An 11,777-nucleotide genomic window follows, 5' to 3' on the forward strand; every position below is an offset into this window, starting at 1 on the left:
CTACCCAGGCATGTGCCCTGACCGGGAATGGAACCGTGACCCCCTGGTTCATAGGTTGATGCTCAAAGTCTGAGCCACACCGGCCAGGCTCTAAGTTCTTTTTTGTTAAGTGTAGAAACTTGCAACCATTTTACATTTGAGTGGGGGGATTGGGACAGGCTCCCATAAACCTTGTGCAAAGTAGGAACTATCATTAGAGGGCTCAGGGTAGGTGGTTTTGATATGCGGGAGTCAATGTGGTGTTTACTTTCTAAACTTGGTCATAGTTGATAAAAAGTGAAGCAATGAGACCTGGCCAGGTGGCTCCGTTGTAACATCGTCCCGTAAGCCAAAAGGTTTTGGAGTTGATTGCTGGATGGGGCACATAGGTGAGTTTTGGGTTCAATGCCCAGTCGGGCACATATGGGAGGCAACCAATCAATGTTTCTCCCCCTCTCCCTCCCTCCCTAAAAATTATTAAAATCATATCCTTGTGTGAGGAAATGAGGCACATTTGTGATGTTATCAAGGAGCCACTTGCGTTGAGGTATAGTTTGAAATGGGTAACTGAGTCTCTGTGTGTGGATGAAACCCAAGATCAGAGATGAATGTGTACTTCATATGTAACAGGGTGATAGAGCCTTAGCAATGGAAGGAATTGGTTACCTATGGAAAGTGGCGGATTGATTAGTTGGTAGTAAGAGAAATAAGAAACTTTTCCACTCCAGTTCCAAGGTGACATTTTAGTTCACACTTCCTTTAAAAAGGGAAACATCAAAATTCCACATTGTGCATATGTTCATGTGGTTTTTAAGGTATGATTAACAATAATAATATTTAATTTTAGAGATAGGAAGAAGCATCCATTTGTTGTCCCACGTATTTATGCATTCATTGCTTGAATCTTGTATGTGCCCTGACCAGGGATTGGACCTGCAACCTTGGTGAATGGGACAATGCTCCAATCAACAGAGTTACCCCGGCCAGGCGGCGAACTTATCTTCAGGGCCAGACAGCAAATGCAGGCTTCGTGGCCAGTCTTCCTCCAACCACTCAGCTCTGCCGGTTGTAGACAATAACTAAATAAATGAGCATGGCTGTGTCCCAATAAAACTTTATTTATAAAAACAGGCAGCAGGCCAGACTTGGTTTGTTGACCACTATACCTGGCAGAATAGGATATTACATAATGATAAATGGTATGGTTCATAAACAGAGCTTAAGTAACAGTCAAACATAAATTAAAAAGTAAAAATTTCTGGAAACTCATGATCTTGATTTAAAAAAAGTTCAATTTTAGGGAATTCTGAAACAATATTTCAAATAATACAAGACCAGGGAAAATTTATCACTATAACAGGCATAAATAAATAGAATCTTATGTCACACACACACACACACACACACACACAGCCCTAGCCAGTTTGGCTCAGTGGACAGAGCATAGAGTGTCAGCCTGTGGACTGAAGGGTCTTGGGTTCCATTGCATCAAGGGCACATACCTTGGTCCGGGTGCATGCGGGAGGCAACCAATCAGTGAGTCTCTCTCACATCAACTTTTTTGTATCTTTCCTCCTGCTTTCCACTCTCTCTAAAAAGCAATGGAGCCCTAACCGGTTTGGCTCAGTGGATAGAGCGTCGGCCTGCAGACTGAAGGGTCCCAGGTTCGATTCCGGTCAAGGGCATGTACCTTGGTTGCGGGCACATCCCCAGTAGGTGGTGCACAGGGGACAGCTGATTGATGTTTCTAACTCTCTATCCCTCTCCCTTCCTCTTTGTAAAAAATCAATAAAATATATACATATTTTTTTAAAAAGCAATGGGAAAATATTCTTGGGTAAGGATTAACAATAAATGTGTGTGTATGTATGTGTTATGAGTGTTATGAAATATACAGAAATCAACTCGTACTTAGCCATAAAGAAAAATGTCAAAATTTAAAAAGTAGGTATCGACTTCTAGGCCACAGGTACCCATCAACTTTAGCAGAAAACGGTTTCTCTTCCTCACAGAACAAGGCATCAAAGAAAGTCTCAGAACTGGTCTCCTTGCTCAGTGTTGCCAGGGCTGTTGAGTCAGCTTCTCTGTTTTGTCTCTTGGTCCCACGATGGCTGCAGTAGCTCCGGGCGTCATGTCTCAGAGGAAAATGTTTAAGAGCAGAAGTGAGAGGAGAGGGAGTCTTCCTAATACCTGTCTCTTCTGAAGGAGGAGAATCCTTCCCAAGACCCACAGGCCCCTGGAATAGACAGACCATCCTGAGCTGCAGAGGCTGAAAATCGGCACCTGACACCTTAAGATTCTAAGGCCAAGACACAGATGGGCCAATAGGAAGGGGAAATGAGTATGGCTATTAGGCAGGCCACCAACCCCTCCGTCCATGACAGCAGGTATAAAAATAACCCCAAACAATCGAATGAGGTGGGAACTAAGACACCATCGCCTAAAATTAGTTTACTCCAGGGTCCGGAAGAAATAAAAACTCACATTATTGTTAAGACGACCATTTTCTACTTCATCGTCTTGTAATAATTTGTTCCTTCATCATAGTGATGTTTGGTGTCCTCTCTTCTGGCTTCTTGAATAGTAGTTAATATATTTGAGTATAATCTTACAGGTTTTCATGTCTCACAACATTTAAAGTCTGTTGGGATGTAAAAAAACTCTCATTGTCATCCTTTAAAAAACTTGAGAGAAACATGGATCCCGCCCCCCCCCGCCCCCCCCCCCCCACCACCATTTATGCATTCATTGGTTGATTCTTGTATGTGTCCTGAGGGGATCGAACCTGAAACCTTGGCTTATCGAGACAATGCTCCACCCAACTGAGCGACCTGGCCAACCTCTCATTGCCATTTTCCTCTTTGCCATTTATTAAAACTGCATGATTTATTTCCTTGTTAACCCAAGAGTCATTTGGCTGTTTCCTTTTTTTTTTTTCTTTTCAGTTCCCAAGACAATTTAAACCGTTGGCTAATGTTAAAATTATTACACAGGTAGTTAGAAAAGGTGAATCAAGAATGTATGAGAGACAAAACGTTTTCCAAAATTTCCCTGCTTCATCGATAATCACGGTCTAAACAATTTATACCCATAAAAAATGTTCTTCAGTATGAAATTTATGAGTCGGGAGGAAGGACAGCTCTGAACGAAGGCATTCTGGCTTGTTGTATTCTTCGCCTTTCTGCAAGATCAAAGGAGGAAGCTGTGATTAGCCTAAGCCAATGGGCTCTCCCCATTACTTCCATTCATTGATTGCATGATTAGCCTAAGCCAATGGGGTCTCCCTATTACTTCCATGACTAGCCTAAGCCAATGGGGTCTCCCCATTACTTCCATTCATCGATTGCATAACTAGCCTAAGCCAATGGGCTCTGCCCATTACTTCCATTCATGGATTGCATGACTAGCCTAAGCCAATGGGCTCTCCCCATTACTCCCATTCATCGATTGCATGACTAGCCTAAGCCAATGGGCTCTCCCAATTACTCCCATTCATCGATTGCATGACTAGCCTAAGCCAATGGGCTCTCCCCATTACTTCCATTCATGGATTGCATGACTAGCCTAAGCCAATGGGCTCTCCCAATTACTCCCATTCATGGATTGCATGACTAGCCTAAGCCAATGGGCTCTCCCAATTACTCCCATTCACCGATTGCATGACTAGCCTAAGCCAATGGGCTCTTCCCATTACTTCCATTCATGGATTGCATGACTAGCCTAAGCCAATGGGGTCTTCCCATTACTTCCATTCATGGATTGCATGACTAGCCTAAGCCAATGGGGTCTCCCCATTACTTCCATTCATGGATTGCATGACTAGCCTAAGCCAATGGGGTCTTCCCATTACTTCCATTCATGGATTGCATGACTAGCCTAAGCCAATGGGCTCTCCCAATTACTCCCATTCATCGATTGCATGACTAGCCTAAGCCAATGGGCTCTCCCAATTACTCCCATTCACCGATTGCATGACTAGCCTAAGCCAATGGGCTCTTCCCATTACTTCCATTCATAGATTGCATGACTAGCCTAAGCCAATGGGCTCTCCCCATTACTTCCATTCATGGATTGCATGACTAGCCTAAGCCAATGGGCTCTCCCCATTACTTCCATTCATGGATTGCATGACTAGCCTAAGCCAATGGGCTCTTCCCATTACTTCCATTCATAGATTGCATGACTAGCCTAAGCCAATGGGCTCTTCCCATTACTTTCATTCATGGATTGCATGACTAGCCTAAGCCAATGGGCTCTCCCCATTACTTCCATTCATCGATTGCATGACTAGCCTAAGCCAATGGGCTCTCCCAATTACTCCCATTCATCGATTGCATGACTAGCCTAAGCCAATGGGCTCTCCCCATTACTTCCATTCATGGGTTGCATGAATAGCCTAAGCCAATGGGGCTCTCCCCATTACTTCCATTCATGGATTGCATGACTAGCCTAAGCCAATGGGGTCTTCCCATTACTTCCATTCATGGATTGCATGACTAGCCTAAGCCAATGGGCTCTCCCCATTACTTCCATTCCCATGGTTGCTTGCGAACATAAGTTCTCTGATGATCAACAAGGGGTAAGCGCTGATGGAAGGCTTTTCTACGTTTATCACGTTCACCTGCGTTTCTCTACTTTGCCTTCTCCGACGTCGAAGAGCAGCGGGACCGCGATCGAAAGTCCTCCCCGCTTCCTGACAGTCACAGGGCTTCCCCTCGGTGTGAACGACCTGGTGCTGAGTCAGCTGGGAGCCGTGGCTGAAGGCCTTCCCACAGGCCTGGCACACGTAGGGTCTCTCCCCTGTGTGGATCCTGTAATGCACGGCGAGGTGCGAGACCCGCTTGAAAGCCCTCCCGCACGCCTTGCACGGGTAGGGCTTCTCTCCCGTGTGGATTCTCTGGTGTTGCTTCAGCTGTGAGCTCACCCGGAACGCCTTCCCGCAGGCCTGACATTCGTAGGGCTTCTCCCCCGTGTGGATTCTCTGATGCCGGATGAGCGTGGAGCCCTGATTGAAGGCCTTCCCGCAGTCCTTACACTCATAGAGCTTCTTGCCAGTGTGAAGCGTCTGGTGTTGGATCAGCTGGGACCGGTGGCTGAAGGTCTTCCCACATTCCTTGCAGGCGTAGGGCTTCTCCCCCGTGTGAATCCGACCGTGGACTTTCAGGTGCGAGATCCGATTGAAGGCCTTCCCACACTCTTTGCACTGATAGGGCTTCTCACCGGTGTGAATGCGCTGGTGTTCGATCAGCTGGGAGCTCCGGCCGAAGGCCCTGGCGCAGTCCTGACACGCGTAAGGCTTCTCGCCGGTGTGGACCCGCTGGTGCTGAATGAAGTTTGAACCCGAGTTGAAGGCCTTCCCGCACTCCTTGCACTCGTAGGGTTTCTTGCCAGAATGAATGTTCTCGTGCTGAACCAGGCGCGAGCCGTACTTGAAGGCCTTCCCACACTCCTTGCATTGATAGGGTTTCTCGCTGGTGTGGATTCCCTGGCGGCGAACGAGGAAGTCCTCTGGCCAGAAGGCTTCCCTACATGCGTCATAGTCATAGGGCTCATCCCCGGGATGGACTTTCCCACAGAAAGTAAGGGATGCCTGCGAGCCGAGAGGGGGCATTTCTTCAGGCCTGACGATCACGTGGCTCAGACGTTCATCTGGATCCCCCCGCTGTCCGTCAAACTGGCTTGCGCACTCCCAGTCGTCTGGGAGACTCGAGGACTTGAGACCGTAACTCGGAAGGCTTTCTGGTCTCGCCCACCGGGTCGCGTGTCCTTCACAAACAGGCTGCTCTGGAGGTGACACCTTAGTCTCAGACCTGGCCTCCGAGGCTGAAAAAGAACGAAAGAGCAAGTATGCTTCTTGTTTTTTTCCCTTTGCAGAAAAGGGGACTTGTCTAGTAAAAACTGAAGATAATGCCAACAAGCTCCTGAATGTGGCTACTGAGGAACTGGGCAAATCGTGCGGACAAAGAGGAAATGCCATAAATGAGATGAGTGAGGTAATCAAGAAGGTTGTAAGAGTAGTGCTTGGAAATGGCCTCTATCTTTTTTTTTTTTTTTTTTCACTCCTCACCCGAGGATATATTTTCATTGATTTGAGAGAGAGAGGAAGGGAGGGAAACATTGATTGGTTGCCTCCCATACGTGCCCAACCAGGGATCAAACCCAGAACCTAAGTATGTGCCCTGACTGGGGATCACACCTGAAATCCTGACGCATCATCAGGATGGCACTCTAACCAACTGAGTTACCCGGCCAAGGCCTAGACACAGTATTTTACAGTTAATTATTTGGACAACCAAAGAAATAATGTCTAAAAATCTTATGTATCATCTTAGCATTAAATGCTCTGGTTTTCTTATACAAAACTTGAGGGATCTCAAATAGCCAAACAATCTTGAAAAGGAAGAACAAAGGTCTCACACTTCCTGACCTCAAAACATATGACAAAGCTATAGTAATTAAAACAGTGTGGCACTGGCCTAAAGGCAAATATGCAGACCCGCGGAACAAAAGAAAGAGCCCCAAAATAAAACCCTCACGCGTGTGGTCGGATGCTCTTTGACACGGGTGCCAAGACCACACAATGAAGAAAGGACAGTCTTTTCCATAAATGGTGCTGAGGAACTTGGATATCAACATACAAAAAGAATGAAACAAGACCCTTACCTCACACCAAATACAAACATTAACTCAACATGAATGGAAGACCTACACAGGATCTAAAACTATAAAGCTCCTAGAAGAAAACAGAGGGGAAAGCTTTTTTTTTTGTTTGTTTGTTTTTTTGTTTTTTTTTTTAATATATTTTATTGATTTTTTACAGAGAAGAAGGGAGAGAGATAGAGAGTTAGAAACATCGATGAGAGAGAAACATCGATCAGCTGCCTCCCGCACACCTCCCACTGGGGATGTGCCCGCAACCCAGGTACATGCCCTTGACCGGAATCGAACCTGGGGCCCTTCAGTCTGCAGGCCGACGCTCTATCCACTGAGCCACACCGGTTTCGGCGAGGGGAAAGCTTTATGACACTGCATTTGGTAATACTTTCTTAGAGATGGCACCAAAAGCACAGGCAATAATAGCAAAAATATACAAATGGGATGACATCAAACTTAATAACTGGTCATCAAAAAAAACAACAGAGTGAAAAGGCAACGTACAGAATGGAAGAAAATATCTTCAAATCATATATCTGATAACGGGTTAATATCCAGACTATATAAAGAACCCCCACAACTCAATGACAAAAGCAACCCATCCCGATGAAAAAATGGGCAAAGGACTTGAATATACAGTTTTCCAAAGAAGATACACAAATGGTCAATGAGCATATGAAAAGATGCTCAACATCACCAATCGCTAGACAAATCCAAATAGAAACTATGAGATCCTACCTCATGGCCATGAGGGCGGCCACTATTGAAAAAGAAGAAAAACACACCAAAGAACACAGTCACAAGAGCTGGCACGGATGTGGAAAAATGGGAGCCCTCGTGCCCTGCTGGTGGGAACGTATGATGGGGTAGTCACATTGGGAAACAGTATGGAGGTTACTAAAAAAATTAAATCCCTACTGGGGATGGAGCCTGCAACCCAGGCATGTGCCCTTGGCCGGGAATCGAACCGTGACCTCCTGGTTCATAGGTCGACGCTCAACCACTGAGCCACGCCGGCCAGGCTCACTGTAATTCATTTAAATGTCAATGGCCGTGTGGCACCAGCCGCGCCATCCTGGAGAGCCCAGCATGGGTGGTATTCAGCCTGGCAGCGGAGAAGGTCCTGGGAAGGGAGATGAACAGGAAGGAAGAGGCCGAGTCTGAGCCAAAACCTAGAGATGGTGAGAGGACCCACCATGGGGGGCTGAGGGCGTTAGAGAGGTGGCAGGGGCAAGAGGCAGGAGATGCTCCAGGGGGGAGCGCTGCTGTCAAGTGCTGCTGACAAGCCACCGAAGGTACCTCCTCAGCCTGACCTCTGAGCTTGGCGACTCAGAGGAACTATTTTCCACCTCAAAGGGCCGGCTTCCTCCCCCGCTGCTGGACGGTTACCTGCGCTGGCTTCCCTCCTCCCGCAAGCGCCTCACTCACCGGGGCACAGGCCATCCGTCGCTGCCTCCTCCGCCCTCCAGGGCTCCTTGCCTTGCTCCAGGAAGGCGATCACATCAGGCTTGGAAATGGCGAGATCTGGACGCGAGAAAAGACACGACGCCCGGTGATGGTGCGGCCCCAGAGCTCAGGCCCAGGACCTGGTCATCCAGGATGAGAGGCATAGCGGGAAGGCACAGGGGACGACCTGACAGTCACCCGAGGCCTGGCGACAACGTAGCTTCAGCCCAGGGAGCTGCCCTTTAACCCCTCACACTGCCAAGGCAGGGACACCTCCACCCACGGGTGCCCTCCGACCTACCGGACCAGGCGCCCTTACCCAGCGAGCGCAGGTTGCTGTAGGTCTCCAGCATCACGTCCCTGTACAGAGCCCTCTGAGCAGGCGCCAGCCACTCCCATTCTTCCCGGGAGAAGACGACGGCCACGTCCCTGAACAGGTCTGACCCCTGCAACAACGGGCAGGTGTGTTACATGCGAACCTCACGGGAACCTCTCTCGGTGGGAGGAGGGGAGGTGGAGGGAGTCTTTGCAGGAAAAGGCTGGGGCTGGAGGCCCCTGAAGCGAGCCGATGACGGGAGAACACGGGTGGGAGTTCAATGTTCTTTTTTTAAAAAACAATTTTATTTTTGTGTTTTTTAAAAATATATATTTTTATTGATTTCAGAGAGGAAGGGAGAGGGAGAGATAGAAACATCAATGATGTGAGAGAATCATGGAACAGCTGCCTCCTGCATGCACCCTACTGGGGATCAAGCCCACAACCCAGGCATGTGCCCTTGATCAGAATGGAACCCAGGACCCTTCAGTCCGCAGGCTGACATTCTACCCACTGAGCCAAACCAGCCAGGGCTTAAATGTTCTTGGATGGGCCTTTTCACTAGACACCAAAGCTCTGGTACACAGATCTGGGGTGAAAATTAAAATCCAGCTGGGTGGAGTGTTCCCAACGGTGACTTACTCTGACCCCGGCACATACTAAACTCTCCAGGGGAGACCCAGAACTTCTACTTCAATGGAGTCAAAGAAAAATAAACCGAAACCAAGAATTTTTTGCTAGAAGAGGGAACCGGGAGAGGACACAGGCGACCCGGTCTTTTCACTCCTGAGAACAGGAAGCTCTGAGCACCGGAGTCTCTGGGACGGAGCCCACGTGGGAAGGAGGCGCTGGGACCAGGAAAGCGAGTGTTTACAGGATCTAGAAACTCACCATGGACATGACGTTCGGAAAGTCATGGGCTGAGGGGTCCTCCTCAGGGCTCCTCTTGGGGAAGGCCAGAGTCCTGAGGGGGCAGAGCTGGGGGAAGAAACAGCGAATATGAGAGACCAGGCTTGCCTGGCAGCTCCCAGGACGCCATGGTTACAAGTCCCCACCCGTTCACCCCCACCTCCCGACCAATCAGAGGGAGACGGGACAAACTGGGGCCCTCACCCAACTCCACGAGACCCCCAGCTTCCTGCGAGGACAGAAGGACCCAGTGGCCTTTCTCTCCCATTTCCCCAAAACAGTCCGAGAACGTCACTGGTGCAAATCCGAGATGGGGATGCTCAGACCCGGTCCAGTGACTAAGACCATGGGTATCCCACAGACAAGGAAGCCTGACCTCAGGCCAGAGAAAGCCCCAGAGAGCCGGCCTGATCCGGATCCGCCCAGCCAAGAATCAAGTCCCCCAAAACCAGACCATCCGATCTCATGCTCACAATGGAACACCTTCAGAAGTCTCGTGGGCACTTCCCCCAACTTCCAAGTTCACCAAGAGCCCATAGCCCTACTGAAGGCCCGGTGGACACCACTCCATGGGCCCTACCTTGGGTCCACAGATGGAGTGTGGGTGCAGGGGGGCCAGTTAGATGAAGTAGGTCCCATGCTCCATGATCAGCTCAGAGAGGCCGCTGCACAGACATCACAGTGTGCAAAGCTGTGTGGACAGAAACAGCTGCTGGATAACAGAACCGAAAATTAGCTCAGAACAGGCCACAAGGAAGCAAGTGGTCGGGTCAATCTGGGCCCAGCCAGATGGTCGATACCCACAGAAAATTGTCAGGAGCGGCTCTAGGGTCAAGCCTGGGGCTGACCTGTGGCAGGGCCACGAACAAGTCCCAGCCGGGAGGGCAGAGCTCTCCAAGCATCGTGGTCGGAAAACTGCGGCTCGTGAGCCACATGCGGCTCTTTGGCCCCTCGAGTGTGGCTCTTCCTAAGCCTTAGGAGCACCCTAATTAAGTTAATAACAATGTACCTACCTATATAGTCTAAGTTTAAAAAACTTGGCTCTCAAAAGAAATTTCAATCGTTGTCCTGTTGATATTGGGCTCTGTTGGCTAATGAGTTTGCCGACCACTGTCCTAGCTTAACTAAGCCTGACCTTGTAGCCCTCCCTAATTCCTTCCCTCCAAACCCAAGTGATGCCAAGACAAGAACATTTGTATGCATGTTAATCTGCCCTTGTTTTTTGAATCAGACTGTAAAATAAAGCATCAGCTTGCAGGCTGGGCCTTTTGTGTCCTCATCCAGGCATGGGAGATCCACCAAGCCCCAGCTGTATTCTCATTGTCTTTTCTTCAATCCTTCACCGCCCCTCCTCAGGCTCACCCTTGGCTGCGCTGGCCATGGCACAACAATGAATGACATTCACAACTGGACCCTTTGTACAACCTAAGAACCTTCAGCAAAATAAGTCAAACCCATCCCCCTACGGACACATGGTGGGGGGAGGGGGGATAAAAATCCTAAAAAGAAATTGGAATAGAAAACATCCAGGTGTTAAGAGTGACCTCACTTAACCACTTCTTGAGCTGTTTATAAAGGAGTTTAGGACAGGGCCCGGCACATGACTAATATTTTTTTTCTTCTTCACAAATATTTCATTGCAAGTAATGCGTAGATGAGATAATTATGAACGTTCCTGGGTATGGTGTAACGGGAATTTTTCCTTCCTCTGAGCACCGTTTTAGCATGCTCTGTCATATTTTATTGCATGAATGGCCCCGGATTTCCTCAAACCTTTCCCCACTGTTGGTCACAGATTTTGAACAAAATCATCTAAAATGTCCCCAAGGGTTAAGTCTCTGCTTCTAAATCTTTTGGGGCCTTGCAACTCTTGGTGAATGTCATGGAACAAGATTTCAGCCTAGATAAAAAAAAAAAAAAAAAAAAAGGGCATGCGTAAGACTCCATGCAAAACACCCTCAAGCAATTTCAGGGGAGTGGGGACCCCTCCACACCCACCGAAGGGGTCTAGGGCCCCGGGTGATGAGCTGTGACGCAGAAAGGGAACGCCGGCCGGGCGTGCGTCGTGGGGGACGATGGGAAATGTAGTCCGGAGCCCGGGAAGCCGCAGACCGATGCTAAGGCGAGACGCTCCGGTTCCCCCCAGGCCCAAGGCCTGCCCGGCCGCGGCGCCCACTCTCGCACGGGCCCCGGAGCGCGCGGGAAACTCCGGATCTCCTCACCTGCCGCCTTCTCGGGTGCGAGTGCCACCGAGACCGCGCCCCCCCTCGCTGTCCCAGGTGAGCTTTCTCGTCGGTACCGGCGAACTTGTCGCCTGGAGCCGGAAGATGGCGCAGACGCACAAAGCCGCGCCGATGCGGCGTAGCGATTGGGCCGGCGCCGCAGTGTCTTCTGGGAAACGTAGTCTCCAGGCTGTAAGGATTGCCGCGCGCCGCGAGGCCCGGTCTCGCGATGCTTCGCAGTGGGCGGTACC

The 11,777-nt window shown here is 49.3% G+C and overlaps 1 protein-coding gene across 6 annotated transcripts; it reads right to left on the reverse strand.

Moving 5' to 3' along the window:
- Nucleotides 1-2,704: 2,704 nt before the first annotated feature.
- On the reverse strand, nucleotides 2,705-11,710 carry ZNF582 (zinc finger protein 582). Of its 6 annotated transcripts, XR_009448691.1 has the most exons (8): nucleotides 11,527-11,709; nucleotides 9,885-10,016; nucleotides 9,287-9,373; nucleotides 8,399-8,525; nucleotides 8,062-8,157; nucleotides 4,601-5,802; nucleotides 2,944-3,160; nucleotides 2,705-2,872 (listed from the first exon to the last, which is right to left on the reverse strand). XR_009448691.1 is itself a non-coding variant. In XM_059665008.1 (7 exons), exons 3-7 carry the CDS (start codon nucleotides 9,293-9,295, stop codon nucleotides 3,062-3,064), a joined length of 1,533 nt encoding a protein of 510 aa, XP_059520991.1. In that variant the 5' UTR covers nucleotides 9,296-9,373; nucleotides 9,885-10,016; nucleotides 11,527-11,709; the 3' UTR covers nucleotides 2,943-3,061. The 6 variants fall into 6 exon arrangements, 5 of the variants coding, with proteins under 5 accessions (XP_059520991.1, XP_059520992.1, XP_059520989.1 ...); XM_059665008.1 differs by lacking the exon at nucleotides 2,705-2,872 and having other exon boundaries at nucleotides 2,943-3,160; XM_059665006.1 differs by lacking the exons at nucleotides 2,705-2,872; nucleotides 2,944-3,160 and having other exon boundaries at nucleotides 3,974-5,802; nucleotides 9,885-10,013; nucleotides 11,527-11,710.
- Nucleotides 11,711-11,777: the final 67 nt, after the last annotated feature.

This window comes from Myotis daubentonii, chromosome 15 (genome assembly GCF_963259705.1).
Source record: "Myotis daubentonii chromosome 15, mMyoDau2.1, whole genome shotgun sequence".
Taxonomy (NCBI): domain Eukaryota; kingdom Metazoa; phylum Chordata; class Mammalia; order Chiroptera; family Vespertilionidae; genus Myotis; species Myotis daubentonii.

Bases quoted from the DNA above. Each gene is read 5' to 3' on its own strand.
- ZNF582 (XM_059665009.1), bottom strand. The intron at 8,158-8,398 runs GTAAGGGCGCCT...TCTCGCGTCCAG, and splicing joins CAGCAACCTGCGCTCGCTGG to ATCTCGCCATTTCCAAGCCT. The intron at 5,803-8,061 runs GTGAGTGAGGCG...GTTCTTTTTCAG, and splicing joins GACGGATGGCCTGTGCCCCG to CCTCGGAGGCCAGGTCTGAG.